Source organism: Gouania willdenowi, chromosome 19 (genome assembly GCF_900634775.1).
Source record: "Gouania willdenowi chromosome 19, fGouWil2.1, whole genome shotgun sequence".
Taxonomy (NCBI): Eukaryota; Metazoa; Chordata; class Actinopteri; order Blenniiformes; family Gobiesocidae; genus Gouania; species Gouania willdenowi.
In genome coordinates, this window is record NC_041062.1 from 15,082,387 (window position 1) to 15,099,162 (window position 16,776).

The window sequence follows — 16,776 nt, forward strand, 5'->3', positions numbered from 1 at the left end:
TGAAAGCTTTGCTAAAAGCACGAGGAGTCTGAATGACTTTGCATTTTTATTGTGAAACGACATTGTGTAAAAATACTGAGGTTGCAGAAACAAAGTGTTTTACTCATGGAAATTAGTTTGTTGCCTTATTTTGTGATCATTTTACTTTTGTGAATTATCTGCATCTTCTGTTCTGATTGCCATTTATTTTATTTCAAACTTGCATTTTTCTCTTTCATCAATTGTGCATTTTACTTATGTACAGCATAATAATTTTAACTGATTAGATAAGTGTTTCATAAATAAAGTTAATTATCCATATTTATGCTCCTGTAGCCTTACAAGTGATTGTAATACCAGGACGAAAAAAAATCATTTGGAAGGGTGACCAAATAGAAAAAAAAGAACATAAAATGATTTTAAAGATGAAGTTTAGGTAATTAACTTGAGTACAAAGTATTTTTTCTCAGTATTCACTGCACTTACAAATGCTCCGCTATTTTGCAAGACCATTATAGACACGTGTGAAACACCTTGCCCTGCTCCCCAGTCAAACCAGTGGGTACATTATGTAATGACTGTGGAGCTCAATTACTCTCTACTTTCTTAAAGTGAGTAGCTTTTGAATAAAGATGACAGTTTTAATTTCATATATTGTTTATTAAATGCTTTCAAGAGATTTGGTCCACTTACATGATTATGATCATAGAACCAAAGGAGGAGGGGTGGAGGGGGAAATGGAGAAAACAAGATCAAGAAAAAGAGGGGAAAGCAAAGTACAAAAATAGGTTTTGTCGTTTCATTTCTTACAAACCGGGTTTCATCATTCAAGCTGTTGAAAACAAAACAAATGAAATCATCAAATATTTCTCATCCAACCTAAAGTAAACCAAAACATTCCGACCCATGTGGCTGTGACCTGTGTTGGTAGCAGGGAGGACGTGGGTGTAAACTTCTTCCCCTTTTGTTTCAACAGAAAATGAATCCAAGTCAGAGACTCCATTAAAACATATTGTTACATTATGACATGATTTAGGACAAACATCATTTCAGCGAGGGTTTCTTTCCCTTTTCAACCAGGTGAAACATGACGGCATATTTTCATCCTCGGCACAAAATTCTTTCAGCCAACTTGAAGGAAAAAAAAAAAAAAGGACAGCACACCATCTCTTATCTAAATTACCTTATAGGGTGTCTAAGTATTATAATATGTATTAGATATCATATACTGTATACAGTAGGTAGGATTATATGACCGGGGTATGTATCATCTTATAAGTGTAATATATTGAATAAGGTGCTACACAGAGTATATAAGCATCCGTGTATGCATGTGTGCTGATGTGTTTTCATACAGCACAGGAAGTGAGCAGCTCATTTATATCTTTAACCCTCTACCAGCAAACGGGTATAAAGTTTCCCAAACAGAGCTGCACACTGCCACATACACATAATCCTATTCACTGTTAATTTTTCATATTTATACATGGATACATATATAAAGAGTTATACATCGCAAAAAAAAGTACATATATCAATAGCGTATAGAAGAGAAATAGAAATAGTCAATAGATAGCAATCATTATAGTCATTATATTCATATTACTAGGAGTAGTAGCAATAGGTTCTCCAATGGAGGCTAATATAATAAGGCTGTTTCAGACAGAGGCCTCGTTAGAGCCCAGTGACCATCGTATCATCATCTGATGTTTTGAATTTGGATATTAAGCCTTTTTAAGGATATTACATTTTCTTTTTTTCTCCTAAAGTTGTGACAAATTCTGCACATTTTGGCATTGTGCGGAGCAGCATTCCCTGTCTGAAACAACCCACACTGAAGAAACACTTTAAAAATAAAAGGATTTTTTTTTGTTTTTTGTTGAAAAGAAAACACACTATGTCAGCAATACATATCATATAGCAATAGAACAATACCTCATACAAGATGTTCTTCTATATAATCATTACAGATTTCTGGTTATATAGTTATTATACTTAACTGCTACGTCATCAATCATTATTATTAGTAGTTGTATACCATTATCTGTATATATGTATAATATTGTGTGTGTATTTGAATATAAACATACCTTCATTGTGTCTCCATCCGCTTTAAAGGCTAGAATAAGGTGGCAGCAGATATACTGTCTGCCTGTGTCTGTGTGTGTGTGTGTGTGTGTGTTGTATATAGTATATAGGCACATTGTGTAGTCGCCCAGTCTCAGGCCAACAGGTTTCCAAACAAAATGAGTGTGTCCGCTAGCTGTTTGGAACAGGAGGAGGAGCATCAATGATTGGTTGAATAACCAATGCTCAACTCGGCTTTACATTCAAATCATATCCTAAAGATGCCAACAATTCATCAGAAAAATATCACTTTAACCATCTTTAGTCTTTCTATCTGCTTTGAAATTAATCATAATTTATCCATCTTATTTTCTAGAACTCAGGTATTCTGCCTTATCCTGCAGCCAGAGCAAGGTCATCAATTACAAGGTGAACTCCAGTTACTGGGAGCATGTGTGAGCTGCATAACAGCACATTTAACACCTCTTAATGCCTTTTCTCCAAAGGAGGGAAGGGAGGGGGGCAGGAATCCCAATATTTTCTGGCATGTACGCACTCGTACACACACATGCTGCCACAAGAACCCATTAAAAGGCAGATTTTCTCATTTTTTGAAAGCCTACTTAGGCGATACATTCATAGCTTTCTACCAATATGGCAGGCAATATAACAAGGAAGTGGAACTTCCCTTGAAAACAATAAGAAAAGAAAAAAAGCTTAAAAAAATTCAATGTTTTAACCCTAGAGGAGAGAGCGTAGGATTTGATTATGACTGAGGTGTGTCCATGAGGAACCTGTTTTTCTAATGATCCTTCTTTCACTTTTCAGTTTAATGACCACATATAGCACTGAGGGCTTGGCTGTTTTTCTACTCTTATGTTCAAATTCAAACTTTTCTTCAGTGAGAGTGCCACTATCGTTAAAGGGGTTTTAAACTATCGCTAAGTTCTGAGTGAGAGCTGCGACCAGCGCGCCCGTACGAGGATTGATTCTAGTGCTATAAGGGTTTTAAAAAGGAAGAAATATGCCTGGTGGACACAGGTGCTCGGTCAAAGGAACATGATTAGCTGTCTGTGGCATTTCTGTGTTGATAGCTGTTGAAAGAGAAACCAAAAGGTGCCACATGTGCAACAGCAGCAGTGATAGAAAACAGCAGTCTTTGTGTTGACTGGTGCCTGTGGCTTGTACTGTGTGTGTGTGTGTGTGTGTGTGTGTGTGTGTGTGTGTGTGTGTGTGTGTGTGTGTGTGTGTGTGTGTGTGTGTGTGTGTGTGTGTGTGTGTTTCTGTATGCATATATAGAGAAGTGTTGGCCATATTGCATCCATATGCTCTCTCACAGTTGGCTGAACACTTGCTCCATGGCCAGTGGTTGTATTGTGGCTGGTTTTTCTGCAACTCAGCAACATTCAACCAGCCAATCAGAGGTCGTCACCTCCTGATATTCTTTGACCTCCCTGAAAGGACACAAACATAGCACATCACTCACATAATTCTAGCAAGTTCATTTTGAATAATATGTTAAGGTTTTCTGTTATTCAGACAACTTTTTTTCAGGAAATTTACTTTCATCTACTGACATGCTTCAACTGTCAACTGTCAGTCTTCCTCATAGGCGTCTGCAGAAAATTTGATCAAACACAAACGCTGGATTAAGAATCAATTGAGATCAAGGATGAGAGAACATTTTCACTCTCCCACAACTGGGACTCTCTTCTCCTGAGACCCATCGGGCGACAGGGGGCGTGGCCAGCCTGACAGAACTGTCAAGTTGGCCACGCTCATCAAGACACAGCAAAGCGTTCGGCAGACACCTCTGAGGAAGACTGGCAGTTGACAAGTCAAAATATGTCAGGAGATCTATGCAAATTTCCTGAAAAAAGTTGACTGAATATAAGAAAACCTTAACATATCACTTAGAGATGACTGAGATTAAATATAAATATGCAAGAGATGATCATTTAAAAAAAAAAAAATATATATATATACATATTGTAGGCCTACAATCTAACATTATTGACTGGAAAACAATAGCAAAAGTTTGAAATTGCCACTCGAAAGTTACACTATGGATTTATCTGATAAAAATTAAATTAAAGAATAAAGAAATATCGTAGTAGAAATCTTTTCTCAAAGCTCTAAATTTCGAGTCTAACAAACAGAACCCCTAATTAATAATATAGTATTACTGTAGGACAGTGAATTTTCCCAACATTGTGATCTGATCATGCTGACGTCTGCGTCAGCATATGTTCACCTACTAACAAGCAAATAATTACTTTATAATGGTTTTACTTCAGAATAGTCCTTAGAAAATTAGTAACAGCACACTAGTGGACTCTAGTTCTCCATTTAATAAAAGAGTAAACATCCTGATAGGGGATACATCAGAACTGACTGAACATTTCTATAAATATCAATAATATAATCAAACAGCAACCCAACCTGCTTCAGCAGCTTTAAAACCAACTCATTCAGTCATGGCATCGTTCTCACCTCTATTTAAAAAAAACAATTTGCATCATGAGGTCAACATCATGAACTCCTACCATGGCGTCTGTGTAATCCGCTGTAATGGTGACCTGCTTGTCCTCAGGAGGTGGCGTAACAGTAGCGTTGTCTGAGCGTCTGCTCTGGTTAGTGAGCTGCAGCCACAGGTCGTACATCTGTTGCATGTCTCGCACTGCGGAGGAGCAAGAAGACAGGTAGAACTCTAAAGGCTTTAAAAAAAAAAAATCAGGAATTAAAAGATAAACGTCATGACAATAAAAATTCTCCAAAAATGTGTTTTATGACTGAGGACTTCTAAGATTAGGAACTTAAAATAAAATGCGAGCTACTGGTACTTTCTGCCTTTACAGTCGTTTTAAAATAAATACTTGAAAAAAATGAATAAATATTATCTAGAGGTGCTGCTGTAGACATGATAATGTATGCGACTTATTGTGTGACAGAAGAGATGTATCCAGGACTCTATGTGAGAAAGAAAATAGCTAAAGTGTGTACTTATGTGTACATCCATAAAGGGATCTCTTTTTCCTTTATTTCCATTTTTTTTCCCATTTATATCAGAAGAAGTTGTACCCCTAATCAAGATGAAGCAGCACAAGGAATAAAGTGAATATCAGAAAAAAGAAAGAGCCAAGCATTTCAATTCTTTCCTTAATCCAGCTTAACCACTCATCCTCGATTTCTAACATTTTTACTATAATGAGGTATACTATCTAACCTGTATTTAATTGTTTACTTTTAATATAACCTGTAAAATATAAAATTAATTTATAAATATTGTATTTTTAGTCTTGACTTTTTGGCTAAAGAGGCCTAAAAAGGTAAACAATTACAGTATCAAACTATGGATTGTATAAACTTGAATAAAATATGTTTTATTCGTGTAAAAAAAAAAAAAGATCCTTAGTGGCTCACAGCTGTTGTTCTTCATGTACGTCCACACGTCTCGTTCCTCCAAACTGTGAGCGAAAGAACAGTTTCCAATGTAGTGGCACTTCTTCTGTTTCATCACATGCACACACATCTAGGAAACAAACAAAGGAGAAATTTGACTTAAAGTCTACAGCATGATGACAAACAAATATGGCTGCCAGTGTAGTTTTAAGCTATTAGGCAGCAGGCTTTATATACAACAGATAAAAGCCTTCAGCTGCATTTAGCTTGTGACCGAAGACAAAAGAAACTCACGTCATATTGCTGTGGATATGTGCGTGAGAAGGGAAGAGGCCGGACAACAACCCACTTCTTCTTTTCAAATGATTTCACCAGTAAGACTCGGCGTTCCTTTGTCCAGCTGTGGGAACACAAAAACATTGTCACATTAACGAAAATGTGGAAAAATGCACCGAATCTTTGCTGTGAGCTGAACTGATGAAAGTAAATTGAGAGTAGGATTAGGATTTGTTGAACAAAAAGAATGAATGATTACAGAGGATATAAGTATTAGCATTCTACATTAGAATGTTGTGAATTATATGTTTCAACAAGTTGAAATCTGATAACGTAGATACAGCTTGGCATTAAGTGCTAATCCTCACCTGTGCCGAGCCTTTGCCGTGCAGTATTTGAGGTTCTTATCCGGCTCGTTGACCTGACCCTCCCTCCAGCACTGACCGCATACAAATTTCATTTTCAGGTTTAGGGGGCGCCCCCTTCCCGATCCACCACCAAAACCCCCCACACCGACCCCTCCGTGGGAACTCATGCCACCCCCTCCGAAGCCGTCTGCACCGACACCCCCTGCCCCGCCCCCTAAGCCTCCAGCTGATAGGCTGTGACTTGGATGTGGCATGTGGATGGGCTGAAAGAGAGAGAGAGAAAACTGATCAGCACAGTCACTGCATTTCATATTAGGAAAAATAACATTAAAAACTACAATAAATTATCAGTTATGAATTGCTTTTTTTTTTTTCCAATTTAACCACATTTACGATTTGTCATGCCCATTATTTGACAGTTTAAATGAATTGTTACTACTAATTGTTCCAATATTGACACTTTACACCATTTTTACAACTTTTTCTGTATGTTTTTGGCTACTCTAATTTGCAACTTTTAACCAATTTCTGTGGTTTTTAAAATCCCATTTCACCACCTTTTCCACCATTTTTTTCCCCCACTTTTAACCCATTTTATTTCTGAATACAACCATGATTTCTTCTTTAAGTTGACTATATACTATGGCACAAATAATAATAAACTTCCTAGATAACAGTGGATATTATTCAGATAAATACATAAATGTGGTTATCACAGATAGATGAATTCCTATTTGTTTAATCCCCATTAGCATTACTTGTTTGTCCTTACCTTTTGATGCTTCTGTGCATTTTGCTCCAACCTCTGCCAGTGTCTCTTTGACTCCTGCACCATCTCTTCATGGGTGATACCTGAGGGGAAGGTCAGACAACAGTGAAATATTTACTTACTAAAACATTAGCACAAATATCATTTTTTAACTGGACAACACACCCACCTGTGTCCTGCTGAAGAACCCAACATTTGAGCTCTATAACTGAGTGTGCGAAGGAGCAGCTGTCCTCACGCTGGCAGCCGTACCGAACCTCGTGGCGGCAAACATCGAACTGACAGAGAGGATGCAGGGGGCGCACCTTACTGTAGCGAACATTGGCTGACCTCACCACGTGCACCAGACATCTGCACAGTAGAGTTTATGGTAGGGTAAGTAAAGGTAGACTTCAGTACTGGTTCGAAAAAGCCAGTTTAAAGGTGTCTCTCTCACTTGTTGTCATCAAACGGGTGTCGGGCCGTGAGGTTGGAGCAAACTCCCAGGTTTTCTTTGCTGCGCTTGCTGATGATTCGAGGCTTACTGTCAAAACATTCCTGTGGTAAAGAGGGAAATCAAAGATAAGGAATGAAAGGAAGTGATAAAGCATGAGCGTGGATGTGTGGCTGTTGGTGCCTCACCTCACAGAGGAACATGAACATGCCCATATGGAGCTGTAGCAGTCGGGTGACGCTGAGCGCCCGTCGTTCTGTGCTGCCCAGTGGATCAAACAGCAGCTCTCGGCTCAGCGCACCCTTCCTCTCCTGTGTCCAGACATCAATCTCCTCCTGACAGTAAGCAAAGGTACAGTTCTCCCCGTACTGGCACTCCTGACGCTCCTGCACCTCTGTGGACACCCAGAGTGAGATGTTATCACTAATATGAGGCATCACTGTCAAAATGAGAACGCTTACCTTTACACAGTACAAAAGCCCCCAGAAAGTTGTTGCGTGCCGGTCGGGGTCGAATCCTCTTCCAGGTGGGGTCATCTGTGTTCTTGAGACGACACAGCAACATGTCTCTCTTGCAGCGATGCGCGGCCTCTGGCTGATACTTGTAGTCCATCACTCGCGGACCTACCGGAATAAAAATAAATAAATTACATTGGCAGTTTACAGTAATCTAAGAAAAACAACAATGAATTATCCCTCATCAGCACGAGGCTGATAAAGATCAAAACATTGTATGGCAAACTAAAAAGCTGCATCAGGTGACTTTACAGATGACAAATTATTCATTGACTATATACAGACACCCTCGAAAACGAGATGTTCCATCTCAAGGGGCTTATAAATAAATAAATAAATAAACATACAGTACTAGTTCATTTTTGTAAAGAAGACTTGAGAAGGGCTTGATTTCAAATGAGATCAGATTTCATTTTAAAGCTGGCAATGGAACAACTGCAGCTCTGTGCACTCGTTTATCTGATTTTTCCATCAGTGATGAAAAGCATCACCTTGTGTTGATGTCGGCTCTCACAGTAGAGCAGTAGTCCTGCCTCACAGCCATACTGCGTGAAGGAAAACGCACCTAATCTTTGCCAACATGTAAACTACTTCCAGAAAACTCGTGGCTTAAACCCACAATCTGACAGATTATGGATTTGATTCGCATTATTTCCCCCCTAATTCAATTCATCAGGAACCAAAAAGACCCACTATCAAACCCTGAATAAAGACAAACCTATAACAATATAAGGTATGTTGAATTAAAGAACATAAAACAACTCCCTGTTGTATGTGGAGGAATTGAAGCAAACCTATTCTGCTGTAACAGGCATGACAAGCCTGTCGGAACTCATGTGTTGGTGCCAGAGGGTTTCTGGAGAGCAGAGAGAGGTTGGACCCTACCGGGCCATTCTGCAGGAGAGGGACGTCAAAGACTTTAATGTCAGAATAAACACAGTAAGCATGACGCACAACAGGGGCAGCTTTCCAAACACAAAAACACAACAACTGATGAATACACAGTGTGCGTGAGGCTCACCCCATGGGCAGCACCGTGGTTACGTATTCCAGGGATGAAGCTGTGACACACTCGTCCCCCTGAAACACACACACACACACTCAAGTAACCTGGAGTGAGTCAGCAGGTTGTCATAAAGCCGACTCACATCTGAGGTTAAAATACAAAAAACGAGGGGAAACTACTTCATGTATTACAAAGAATAAATGCTGATGTTATATTGTTCGTTTTTTGTTCAAACATCTCTACTTTTGTAATATTTACGTGATGCAAGTCAGAAGCTTTAACTTTTGCGAACTTAAATTTCCACCAGAATTTTTTATTAGTTAAAATAATAATTTAGGCCTGTAGATCAACAAATCAAACTCCAAAAAGAAAGGAAAAAGGCTGAAATATGTGTCATCACTATGTAACATTCCCTTTTTTGCCATTTTCACGCATTGCATTGTGGGAGGTGTAGTCACAAAGACGGGTGCACAAAAACGTTTTTACTTCATTCTGATATCACAGGAAATATCAGGAACAAACTAAAACAAAAATGGTAACAAGAGAATCTTTGTCGTCCTTGTCTAGCAAAAAAACTAAAAACTTGGGCTAAAATGCCAACAAAGTGTTCACGCTGGAGATATAACAAACTTTCGAGCAGCAAATTCAAGCGTTTTCTTTTCTTTTTGGGGTAAATTATGTTCTGATTCAATAATCTTAGGTATACATACAGAATTCCATCTAATTAGAAAAATATTCTGAGTATCATTAACTTATCTTTTCGAGGAAAATAAATGACAAACTCTTTTCTGGTGCTCACCAGGGAGAGTGTACTCGGACAACGAGTCGAGACCACCAGTGACTGTGGCGGACTTTGCCTCTCCTTCTGTGGAGAAGCCACCAAGGGCGTCCTGCGCCTGGGTGGAGCCCTGATCCCGCATAGAGGAGTAACTCTCCAGTGGGTTCAGGTCGCTGACAGGGGAACTGAAGAAGGTGGAGGAAAGTTGTGGGGAGGGTCCTGGAAGGCTGGGAGAATATGGAGACCGCAGACCGACAGCCGTGTTGGGGAGGTTGGTGGGGATCGCACCTTGAACTGGATTCTGAGGACAGACAGCAAACAGGAAGATAGAACAACTAAAAAAATATTGTTCACAACATATTACAGAGGTTACACTTTTGTACAAGGGCTTTACCATTGAAATAGCAATAGAAATAATTGATACTTTAACCCAACTAGAAAACGTAAAAATATAAACACTAACTTTAATTTGGAGGGGAACTCATTAAAACAATTTGACTACATTTTAATCAAAAAATCACTTCTAAAAAAATAAAAAAAACAAGGTAAAAACTGATCCAATGTGATCCGTTCTTTTCCATCTGTCCTCTCCCTAACTTGCCTCACAGACTTTCTTGGGGGTGCACTCCAGCAGGCTGTCCAGCTCCTCCTTGATGCTGCTACTGTTGCACTCGTCCATCTGCTCCGACACAGGGACTGAATAGGGCATAGGGGGCAGAGTCTGGCTGCTGGGGCTTTCTGACAGGTCAGAACACGATGTCACCACAGGGGCTGCCGGGTCGTCGCTGACTGGGATCGGTGTGGCCAAAGGAGCGGGGATGCATTGGGCGCTGGAGAGGTCCTCTGGAAATAAAAATAAGTACGTGAAATGAAGGGATGATTATGGGATAAACTCCAAGAAAATTTACAAGACTTTAAATATACCTGGACCAATATCACCCAGAGATTCGAGCCCATTGGAGGACATCTGAAGAATACAATAAAAACATATTGTTAGCCACTTTTATCATTTTTATTATCATTTTATCATCCTATAGTGTAAAAGAGGCCGTTACCTCTCCAGCAGAGGGAGAAGTTTCCCCGTGACTCTCTCCGTCTGTGGCAGTGGACTCAGTCTGTGGACTAACGTAGGCTTTACGGCCCTTCAAACCTAGTTTGTTCGCCAGGTCCTGAGCGAGATCACCCACCTGCCTGTCCTGGAGGATACAAACATACGAACAAAACATCACTTTCCCATTCATTCATTCACTCACTCATTTTCATTCATTCCACATAGGGAATCATTTACACTACTGGTTCTTCTAATAATTATAATGTCAGTGCATGAAAATATACTTATTATTTTAAATGGAATAAATAATCAATAGAGAGAGTTTTGTACAAATACAAAAGGCACTTTTCTACACTGTAAACACATTGGTCAAAGTGAAATTAAATACACAAAAAACGGAATGATATATAATAATTACTAGAATATTTGCATTTCCTGAAGAAAATGCAAATGAGGATGCAGGTGCTGGCCCGCATTGCATTAGCTTATCATTGGCATTAGCCTAGCAATAGCTGTAACCTAGCATCAACATTAACATAGCAATAGCATTAGTCTAATATTAACATTAGCCTAGCATTAATATTGACCTAGTATTAGCTTTAACATAGCATTATCATTAGCCCCGCATTCGCATTAACCTAGCAATAGCAATAACATAAACATAGCAATAGAATTAGCCTAGCATTAGCATAGCATTAACATTGACCAAGCATTAACATTAACTGCTCTATTTATATTCTAGTTTCCAATGTAGTCATTGTTTTGACGTTCACGTACCCCCTATGACAATTCTCGTACTCCTAGGGGTATCCATACCCCACTTTGGGAACCTAGGATTTAAATCATCCAATTGGCACAAGTGACCGTTTCAAATTGTGGCGTCAATGATTCATAATTTGGTGAAGCTTTAAAGTGCACACAACACCATTTTTACCTTTTTCAATATAAGTTACATTTTTTACCCATTTTGTGCACATTTTATTGCAATGGGGAGGCCCTGAAAATATTTAATTCTTCAAGGGGGGCAGAGCAGAAAACATTTGGCAATCACTGATTAAGGGTGTGTTCTAAAATTTTGCATCAACATGAAAAATGATGCCATGTGTGGATTTGAAGATGTTTGTTCTGCCATAACAGTAGCACCAGTTCATTTGGACGTAGAATAAACTTCTCAACTTTAATTCAGGTTTTTAAATGAATTGATTCAATCAGCCGTCAGAGAAGGAAATAATAGTTTGCTTTGGCTGTTGACTTACTAGAGGTGCTGTTAGGAGACATTTAGTCCCACATTCGTAGGCCTCTCGAAGGCGCCCGAGCTCCCTTAGACAGAGTGCTTTGCGGTACAAAGCCCTGCGACTGCCCTCTGACACGCACAGTGCACTGTCACAGTCCTGGATGCCACGCTCGTACTCCCTCTGAGGCAGAAAAACACAAACCCACAGTGGAGGAACTGTAACAGTGGAATCTAAACTTGGCAAAACTTTACTTTCAGTTGAAAATAAAAGCAGCACGCGCATTTATTTTTAACCAAAAAAATTTTAATTGGTAAACAAGCAATCAATAAATGCAGATGTCATTTCCTCACCGTGTGGAAGAGAGCAGCAGCCCGGTTTACGTAGAGGCTTTCCAGCAGCTCATGGGGGATAACCAGAGCTTCAGTCTGGGCGTAGCGGGCCACGCTGATCCCCTCACTGTACTGTTGGGTGGCCTGATGCCAATCCAAGTCTCGGAAACATGAGTTCCCCTCATCCAGCAAATTACACACCAACTGGGTAAGAAACGCCTAAAACAAGCACATAAATGTAAGGTTTAAAAAAAAAAGATATGAAGGAAATACTGAGATACAAGATGAGCAGGTGGAAAAACTATGCCAGTGTCGGAGTGTAATTTAGATTTTAAAAAAATACATTTGGATCAAGATGTGAAATTTGCTATTAAAAAAAAATGTATCAAGTTGTTATAAAATTTGGAGCAGTGAGTTGATATAAAGCAGCAGGGAAAGAATAATGCTTCATCTCAAACCTCATAACTCTCAGGCTCCGGAAAGGGCAATGATGATCTGTGGACAGAGAAATGTTCAGCTTAATACAGGGTTTTATTCATTTCCCTGAGCTGTAACACACAACAAAAGCTTAGTGCACACATAAATATGAGGCTGACACACCCATCAAACACTATACCAGCTTCAACTCACACTTTACGATCTAAAACAAGTATCTGAAGCAGTTTTTCCGCCTCCTGTCACTTTGGAGCAATCAAAAAGTGACAGGAAGATTTTTTTGATTCCTGGTGTGTTAGGTCTTAAGTGTTGTTTTTAACTCCGCCAAGGAGGTAATATTGTTACTGGCGTTTATCCATTTGTTTATCTGTTAGCAGGGTTATGCAAAAAAAAAAAAACTCTACTAAATTGATTTATAGGATGTGGTATTTGGGCTCAAGCGTGTTTACCAAAAGCCAAAATCCATCATTCTCAACAACGAAAAATGGCCTCATATCTCTTGCCATGAAAACACCAATGCACCTTGTAATCTCTTTGGCTCTTGCACTCGTTTGAGCGAGCGGGGCTGCAAATGGGCCTGTCAGTGTGGTTTGTCCTTTTAATGTTTTTTTTAACAAGGGAAGGTGACTGGAGCTTCTCACTGTGGTGTCGGGATAAATGCTGCATCATGTTAGTTGCGTTATTTGTGTAGTTCCCCGTTTTCCTGCAATATTTGCACACAGTTTTTGTCCTGTCCGTTATTTTCTCACCTCTTTCATTTTCTGTCTTGGGGAAGCCAAAATGCTTCCACACCTCTGAAAAAAAAAAAAAACACGGTGGTACGTCCTGAATTTCCAATTCTTGCTCAGCAGCTGCCATGATAACGCTTGAGCCACAGACTGTAAATGTTGGGCCAGCGTAACAACCGATCATTTCAGTTCAAACCAGGGAAGCATAATAGCGCCCTTTGCTGTTTGCAATTCAATTTTCAGAGTATCGACGTGAACCGTAACAATTTTGAATCGATTTTGAACTGTCTCAGGATTAATCTTTACATCCCTAACATGTGCTTTCCCTTAGAAGAGAAAAAGTCTGCGCAGCTGTTTGTTAATAAATGTGTTTGTGTGGCATTTTTCATCAGCAAATTTAACCCAGAAATGTCTTTCTGGTAAGACTTTGTGTTAAAAATATTGAAATTAATATCTTATATCACCACTTTGAGAAACAAAATTGAGATAAGAGTTCATGGTTCATATCACCCAGCCCTAGTTCTTATACAAAGAGTGGGGTAACATGGGGCTAAGTTGATCATATGCATCCACTTACTGGATAAAGCTCATTGCTCTCTGGATTTCCTCTCTTCGCTTCTGTCGTTCAGGATCCATGACTTGAAGAAGAAGAAGAAGACACAATTTACAATCTATAACTCATCATACAGCCTGGACACTGAAACTCACATCTATATGCTAAGCATTAACGCCATTCACTTTTATATATTGCCTGCACAACTAAAGAACCTGATAAGAAACTTGCATCAGAGCCAAGGTCTGCTACATAAAGCTAGCAAAGTAATCTAAGATCTTGCATGAATTAGCAGTCAGGACAAACAATGGAGCGGAACCCATTTATAGTGAACCACGTCACTGTAAGTGATTTAATAAAGACCAGATTTTAATGGAAAAATTAGCTAATTTGACTCATCATTAAAATGTGTTGGGAATGTAGTATTTAAATGACCTATGCAAATGTTTAAGAAAGTGTCTAGAGATATGTTAAATGTAGGCATAGCCATTGCCCCATGGGTAACTGTGTTAACACCGTGTCAGGTTGGCCGAGAGGACCTTCTGCCCTGAAGGATTCTTCCTTCCGCTAACGTGGGCTCAAATCCCACTTTTGATATGTACATTTTTTCATTGTAACATTTAACATGGCAAATCCCACCTTTAAAAATACATATCCGACACAAAATAAATAATTTAGGGTATTTCCTGGGTTAGGTGAATGGTTAGGGCTAAAATAAAAGGGTTAGCAGGGTAGCTAAAAATAAATATGAGCTAAAATACAACTGACGGAACTTTAAGTCACGTGGTGCACCTATCACGTGACCTAAATTAACCAATGAGGTGCACTGCATATGCATAGAGTTGCAGTCAATAGCCACGGCCAATGTTTAACGATATTGGCCAAACACCCAGCACTGTATTATCCTTAGCTATCAATATCATGTAATATAAAATGAGAAAATAAACACTGGTAGAAAAATCCACATAAATATATAAGAAGACATTTTTCATCAGACAAATCACCAAGAGTGAGCGTAGAAGTGACTATTCAGGTGTTGACAAATTCCTGGTTTCTTTGTCATTTGGTGATCTTTGGTGTCAAATATGTAAAGCTCCAGGAAATTACAAAAAAAAGGCAGTTTTTCGCTTCTTTGCACATTTGTTACAAACCAGATATAACAAGCACTGAATGTGTATTTAATGGTAAGTAGTTACACAATCAAGCAAAATATTATCAGATATCGGCTTTCCATGTAGCCAGTAGTATTTATTTTCCTACACACACTTCCAACTGAGGTTAAATACTGTAATGAAGTTGATTTAAAAACCTACAAAACCGTATGAAACGCATAGTCGGGATTAGCTAGCTAGCTACACTAGCTAATTCGCCCTGAATGCTAATAGCTAAAACTTGTATAATGGAGCGGATATGAAGGCTCTGTCAATTATATAATGCAATATATATGCTGTTGCGTTGAGCTGCTTCAGTTGACATGTAAGCTGAACATGTAGGTTTGCTGGCTGTCGGCAATTAAACGGACATGTTGTGTGAGTGCTGACCCATTCTAACAATTAGCTTAGCAACTCACCAGCAGTGGACGACGTTTAAATCCCACTTAGCTCCAAAAAGTGCCGAAGAAAACCACAGAAAAAGCCGCACAGCGACGTATCAGTGAGCTTTGGTGTGCATAATAGTGAGGTTAGTGTCCCTGTCATTTATTTGTGCAGCACAAGTTTCCCTCGCTGCTGTAGCACTCCACTGACTGGCTAACAGCTAGCTGCTATGGTCATGGCTGTGGCTACACGGCAACAAGTTTACAGACTGTTCTGTCCACAAGGGGGCAGCAAAACCATCTGAGTTAGTATTTACAGTATTTCCTCACCATGTCATGCCCTGATGCACCTTGTTTGTAATATTTTGTCAATTGTTTACCTTTATTTATTTTTTTATTTTTTTGCCTCTGAAGAATGTAGAAATTGAGTTTATTATCATCATCGAGAGTTTGTATTTTTGAAAATGTTGAATAAAAAAATTTAAAAAAAGGGAAAAAAAAAGAGTTGTAAAACATATTTCCCCCACTGAACTTGTTAGCATACTATGGAGGACCAAACCTGTCAAAAGTATAAATAAATGTATAAATAAATATTGGAATAAATAAATAAAGGAATGAATAAATAATTAAATGCGAGAATAAACGGGTAAATAAATAGGACATAAATAATTAAATGTCTTAAATTTATTTCTACATTTATTTATTTCTGAAAAAAAAAATGATTTCCACATTTATTTATTCCAATATTTATGTATTTCCACTTTTGTTCTTTGCTTCTGAAGAAGTTAGAAATTGAGTTTATTATTCTGATCGAGAGTTTGTATTTTTGAAAATGTTCAATTAAAAAAAAAAAAGTCGTAAAACATATTTCACCCACTGAATTTGATAGCATACTATGGAGGACCAAACCTGCCAAAAGTATAAACAAATAAATAAATAAATGTATAAATAAATACTGGAATAAATAAATACAAGTATGAATAAATAAATAAATAAATAAATGCGTGAATAAATTAATAAACACTGGTAAATAAATGGGACATAAATAATTAAATGTCTTAAATTTATTTATTTATTTATTTATTTATTTATTTAATTAAACTTTTGGCAGGTTTGGTCCTCCATAGATAATTGGTTGTGTGTGGGAAAAAAAAGAAAAAAGAAAATGTGTGTGCGTGTGTGTGTGTGTGTGTGTTTACTATATACATTTAAGTTGGAAAAATACAAATACTTAAGTAAATATCAGACTCTCGTCAGGTTTGTAACCGGTAGATGGCGGTAATGCGCCTATAACTGAGTACAAACTGCTAATAAATGT

At 38.4% G+C, this 16,776-nt stretch overlaps 1 protein-coding gene across 2 annotated transcripts; it reads right to left on the bottom strand.

The window, feature by feature from the left end:
• Positions 1 to 618: 618 nt before the first annotated feature.
• On the bottom strand, positions 619 to 15,728 carry zc3h7bb (zinc finger CCCH-type containing 7Bb). Of its 2 annotated transcripts, none has more exons than XR_003676213.1 (21): positions 15,495 to 15,728; positions 13,949 to 14,009; positions 12,667 to 12,703; positions 12,230 to 12,427; positions 11,901 to 12,059; positions 10,649 to 10,789; positions 10,518 to 10,560; positions 10,195 to 10,436; positions 9,615 to 9,894; positions 8,831 to 8,889; positions 8,604 to 8,703; positions 7,756 to 7,917; positions 7,483 to 7,688; positions 7,298 to 7,398; positions 7,031 to 7,212; positions 6,865 to 6,944; positions 6,093 to 6,355; positions 5,743 to 5,848; positions 5,470 to 5,578; positions 4,593 to 4,763; positions 619 to 3,500 (listed from the first exon to the last, which is right to left on the bottom strand). XR_003676213.1 is itself a non-coding variant. In XM_028475550.1 (21 exons), exons 2-21 carry the CDS (start codon positions 14,005 to 14,007, stop codon positions 3,465 to 3,467), a joined length of 2,697 nt encoding a protein of 898 aa, XP_028331351.1. In that variant the 5' UTR covers positions 14,008 to 14,009; positions 15,495 to 15,728; the 3' UTR covers positions 619 to 3,464. The 2 variants fall into 2 exon arrangements, 1 of the variants encoding a protein (XP_028331351.1); XM_028475550.1 differs by having other exon boundaries at positions 4,593 to 4,726.
• Positions 15,729 to 16,776: the final 1,048 nt, after the last annotated feature.

Bases quoted from the DNA above. Each gene is read 5' to 3' on its own strand.
- zc3h7bb (XM_028475550.1), bottom strand. From the start codon at position 14,007: ATGGATCCTGAACGACAGAAGCGAAGAGAGGAAATCCAGAGAGCAATG. The intron at 9,895-10,194 runs GCAAGTTAGGGA...GTCTGTCCTCAG, and splicing joins CCCCCAAGAAAGTCTGTGAG to AATCCAGTTCAAGGTGCGAT. The intron at 5,849-6,092 runs GTGAGGATTAGC...GTGTTCCCACAG, and splicing joins ACGGCAAAGGCTCGGCACAG to CTGGACAAAGGAACGCCGAG.